This window comes from Kryptolebias marmoratus, linkage group LG8 (assembly GCF_001649575.2).
Source record: "Kryptolebias marmoratus isolate JLee-2015 linkage group LG8, ASM164957v2, whole genome shotgun sequence".
Classification (NCBI taxonomy): domain Eukaryota; kingdom Metazoa; phylum Chordata; class Actinopteri; order Cyprinodontiformes; family Rivulidae; genus Kryptolebias; species Kryptolebias marmoratus.
In genome coordinates this window covers 26,481,636-26,485,310 of record NC_051437.1, presented here as the reverse complement: position 1 = coordinate 26,485,310, position 3,675 = coordinate 26,481,636, and the positions used below count along the sequence as shown (strand labels likewise).

The following is a 3,675-nucleotide window of genomic DNA, read 5'->3' as shown; positions in this document are numbered from 1 at the left end:
CATTTTCTGTTCAAATTGCCAACCCGCCACAGTGGCGTGTGTGTTGATCAAATTCACCCGCCACTTCAAATATTTACCCGCATTTGGCGGGTGGCGGGTGCTAATTTCCACCCCTGGATACAACTAACGTTTGCCGTTTCAAAACAAGAGTCTTACAGAAAAACAAAGTTGGCTGATTTATTATTGAAGCTGAAATAAACAGACTGACTGAAACTCAGATTTCCATATTTTCCTAACAGAGCACTTTGCGCTCAGACTTCAGGTTTACTTGTGGTTCCTAGAGTTCCTCAAAGTAGAACAGGAGGCAGAGCTTTCAGTTCTCAGGCTTCTCTCTTGTGGAACAAACTTTCATTTTCTGTCTGTGAGGCTGACACCCTGTCTACTTTTAATACTAGGTTTAGGACTTTTCTTTTTGATAAATCCTATATTTAGGATTGGCTTTGGTTTCATAAACTATCCCTTAGTTATGCTGCTTAGACTCCTGGAGGACCAACTAACCACATTTCTGCACTCTGTTATGGTCTTTTCTCTCTTTACTCTCCATGTTTGTGCAATTATTGCCACCATTAACATTTGTTTTTCTTTGTTTTTCACCCATAGAAACCACACCTGGACCAGTCTGTCTGTGTTTGTCTGCGTTTCTTTCCTGTCCTTCCAAACCACAGCTGGTCGAAACAGATGGCCGCCCAGCCTGAGCCTTCTCCTGCTGGAGGTTTCCTCCTGTTAAAAGGAAATGGTTCCTTTCCACTGTCACCAATGTGCTGCTCAGGATGTCGGCTTGCCCAGAAGTGAAGATCTGACAAAAATCTGATGGTTTCCTTAAGACTGACTGCTTTTACTAATCGGCATTGCATAATTAGCTTAGTGACTGTTTATAAGATTACAGACAACATGCTCTTTTTTAAAGAAGTAGGTAAAAGTGTAGCCCAGACATCCCAGATTACTGGCTGTGTTCTTTTATGTTGGTGGTGAAGATTCTTGTCATTTTGCAGGACCTGCATTGACTTGCCGACATGCTTCAGGCAGACAGTCTTTCAGCAGACATGTTGTGCCTTTTCTTTGGCCTGGAACATATTCTATCACTGGAAGGCCTAATTATATCCACACTGTCTGTAGAAGATTATTTGGTAATTAACTCAATTGTTTAGCTTTTATTACCAGATCTTGAGCAGCAATGATACCATATGGCTATTTATAAACCACAACTGTAAACACATTTCTCAACCTTCAACAATCTTTTTATACAAATCTTATAAAGTATTTTTATAGCTTCTTCATGCTGGTTTTTATAAGTCTAAAACCAAATCAGGCTTATTTATGTTAATGTTTTTACCATAGGATATATAAAATAAAGATTACTTCAGATTACTCTAAAAGAATAATAATAAAAAACAGATCTGCAGTTACTAAATACACCTACATAGATTTATTTTGAAAGCTGACGGAGTGAGAGTAACCCCGGCGCTTTCCTCGCTCGTTAAGCCGGCGTCCAGCGCTCCCTCCCCGGGTAAACTCACCACACCGTCCCGTAAGCTCCGGAGCCGATCGGCGTCAGCGTCGTGTATCTCTCCGGGACTTCCCACGTCGTTTTCTGGATCTCCTGTCTGTGAAACCCCGGCCTGACGGGAGAGGCTTTCGTCGGAGACTGCATGGCGATGTCTTATTTCACTTTGTTTGTTGACCCAGCGAGGTTTCTCCAGCTGCTGTTTGTACCTGACAGGTGAGACTGAGCGGTGAAGGTGAGCTGCAGAGGAACGCCCCCATCTCCCCACAGCCTGCCTCCACACACCGAGCCGACTTTCAGAGCTAGGGAAGCCAATTTAGGCCTTTTACTTAAAACTCAAGACAAAAAATATCCTTCAAAGTCATAATTATAAGATACTATATCAAAGTTATAACTTAGAATCTCATAAATGTAAGATTTAGGATGCTAAATTGTAATTATTAGATTATTAGGAAATATAAAGTCATAATTTTGAGAAAGTATTTCATAATTAAGAGCTACTAAGATGCTAAGTCACAATAATTAGATGATAAGTCATAAATATGAGATGGTATCTCTTATTTATGACTTTATTCAATCATTACTATGACTTTGTCCTTGTAAACATTTTTGTTGACATGTTTACTTATTATAGTGTTTTCATTTTTGTTGTTATTCAAATTTTTTGTTCTGTTTTATACCCCCTTTCCCTGCTGTCTTTCAAGAGGTTTTGTCTTTTGCCTGGCCACAGTTCTGTATCTGTCCTGCTTTTTTTAAAATAAAGGTTAGAAAAATACTATATCAAAATTACGAGTCAGCATCTTATAATTAAAACATAGAGGATCGTGTTTTTTTCAGAGTGGTAGAAATGGGCTTCCATATATTTGACTTATTTTAACTTATACAGTATTAACTTGGTAAATCTCTCATTCCTACAAATGGACCGTTTGGGACCATCAATAAAACAATTTTTAAGAGCAAATATAGAAAAAAAGCCTGAAGGCTGAAATACATAAATTTCTAATAATAATATACGAAACGTTTTTACAGTTTGTACAAGATGTTCATATCCTTATCATCGCCCTTTTGTGATGTGACTGTTGGACTTTGACACTTCCTTCGGAGGTTGTTTACCAATCAGAAGGTTGCGGGTTCGATCCCTGACCCTGCAGCATGCTGAACAGTATTTAACACGGCACAGTTTGCCAAATATAGCAATGTGTCCTTAAAATACAACAGTGAGAGACACGGTCACCCATGTTGTGAATAAAAATTATATAAAAATCAATTTCAGCAAGGAGTCAGACAACATTTAGAGTTTGAAGCTATCTTTTTGAGATTAAAAAGCAGAATTTTGTCATATTTATTTAGAAGTATGAGATATTAGTCTAAACTTGAGGACGATAATCCAGAATTTTGACCTAGGATATAAAAATTAGTTTATTACCTAAAATTAACTGATGACAAAGAGTGCTGGATAAATCTGCAGTTTATTTTTTAATTTTATTTTTTATTTTGTTATTTATCCTGTCTGAGAAACATCTCTGCCATCAAACCAGCAGAGGGCACTCTCACCTTTATTTCGGCTGGTGCTGATCTGGAGGAAAGTTTCCACTGTTTGAATCAAAGTACATCATTTTGAGTTTGATAAGAAAAATGTGCATCATGATCTAAACATACTGATCAGAACCTTTGCTGTTTATTAGCTTAGATTAATGTATTAAAAAATGCTGATCAGGCACAAACAGTGGAGCACTGGAGGATATTTTAAAACATGCCGTTATGAAAAATCTAGACCACAGAAACAAGTTTGATAACTGTAGAGTTATAATAACTACATTTTAATATTCAGAACCACTTTCAGAATGCAACGTGCTGTAAAGAGCGGAGAAGTTGTCAAGTCAACAGAAACAGAGACGAAGGATCCAGTGGCTTTTCTAAATAAAACCACGACTTTCATTAGTGTTGCAGGACTGAAAACCTTGGGAAGAACTATTTTGGTGCAAAACATAAAAGTACAAACATGTAACCAATGACTTATATGGATAGACATGACACGCCGCTTTAAAGGCTCGGGCCGAGATGCGGCGAAAGCGGCGCCATCTTGCTACAGTATACTTAAAGGCGCAGGGCTATATAAACAATGCTGAGGACTAACGAAATAAATTTTTTTAGTGGGTAAGATGAGCCCA

The 3,675-nt window shown here is 38.0% G+C and overlaps 1 protein-coding gene across 1 annotated transcript in view; it reads right to left on the bottom strand.

Moving 5' to 3' along the window:
- The window catches only part of zgc:171775 (STKc_p38 domain-containing protein), a 9,786-nt gene extending 8,052 nt beyond the window's left edge, over nucleotides 1–1,734 (bottom strand). Inside the window, exon 1 of the mRNA XM_017411431.3 lies at nucleotides 1,518–1,734. Within this exon, the coding sequence (XP_017266920.1) occupies nucleotides 1,518–1,651 (134 nt within the window). The 5' untranslated portion in view covers nucleotides 1,652–1,734. The remainder of the gene's footprint in view (nucleotides 1–1,517) is intronic.
- Nucleotides 1,735–3,675: the final 1,941 nt, after the last annotated feature.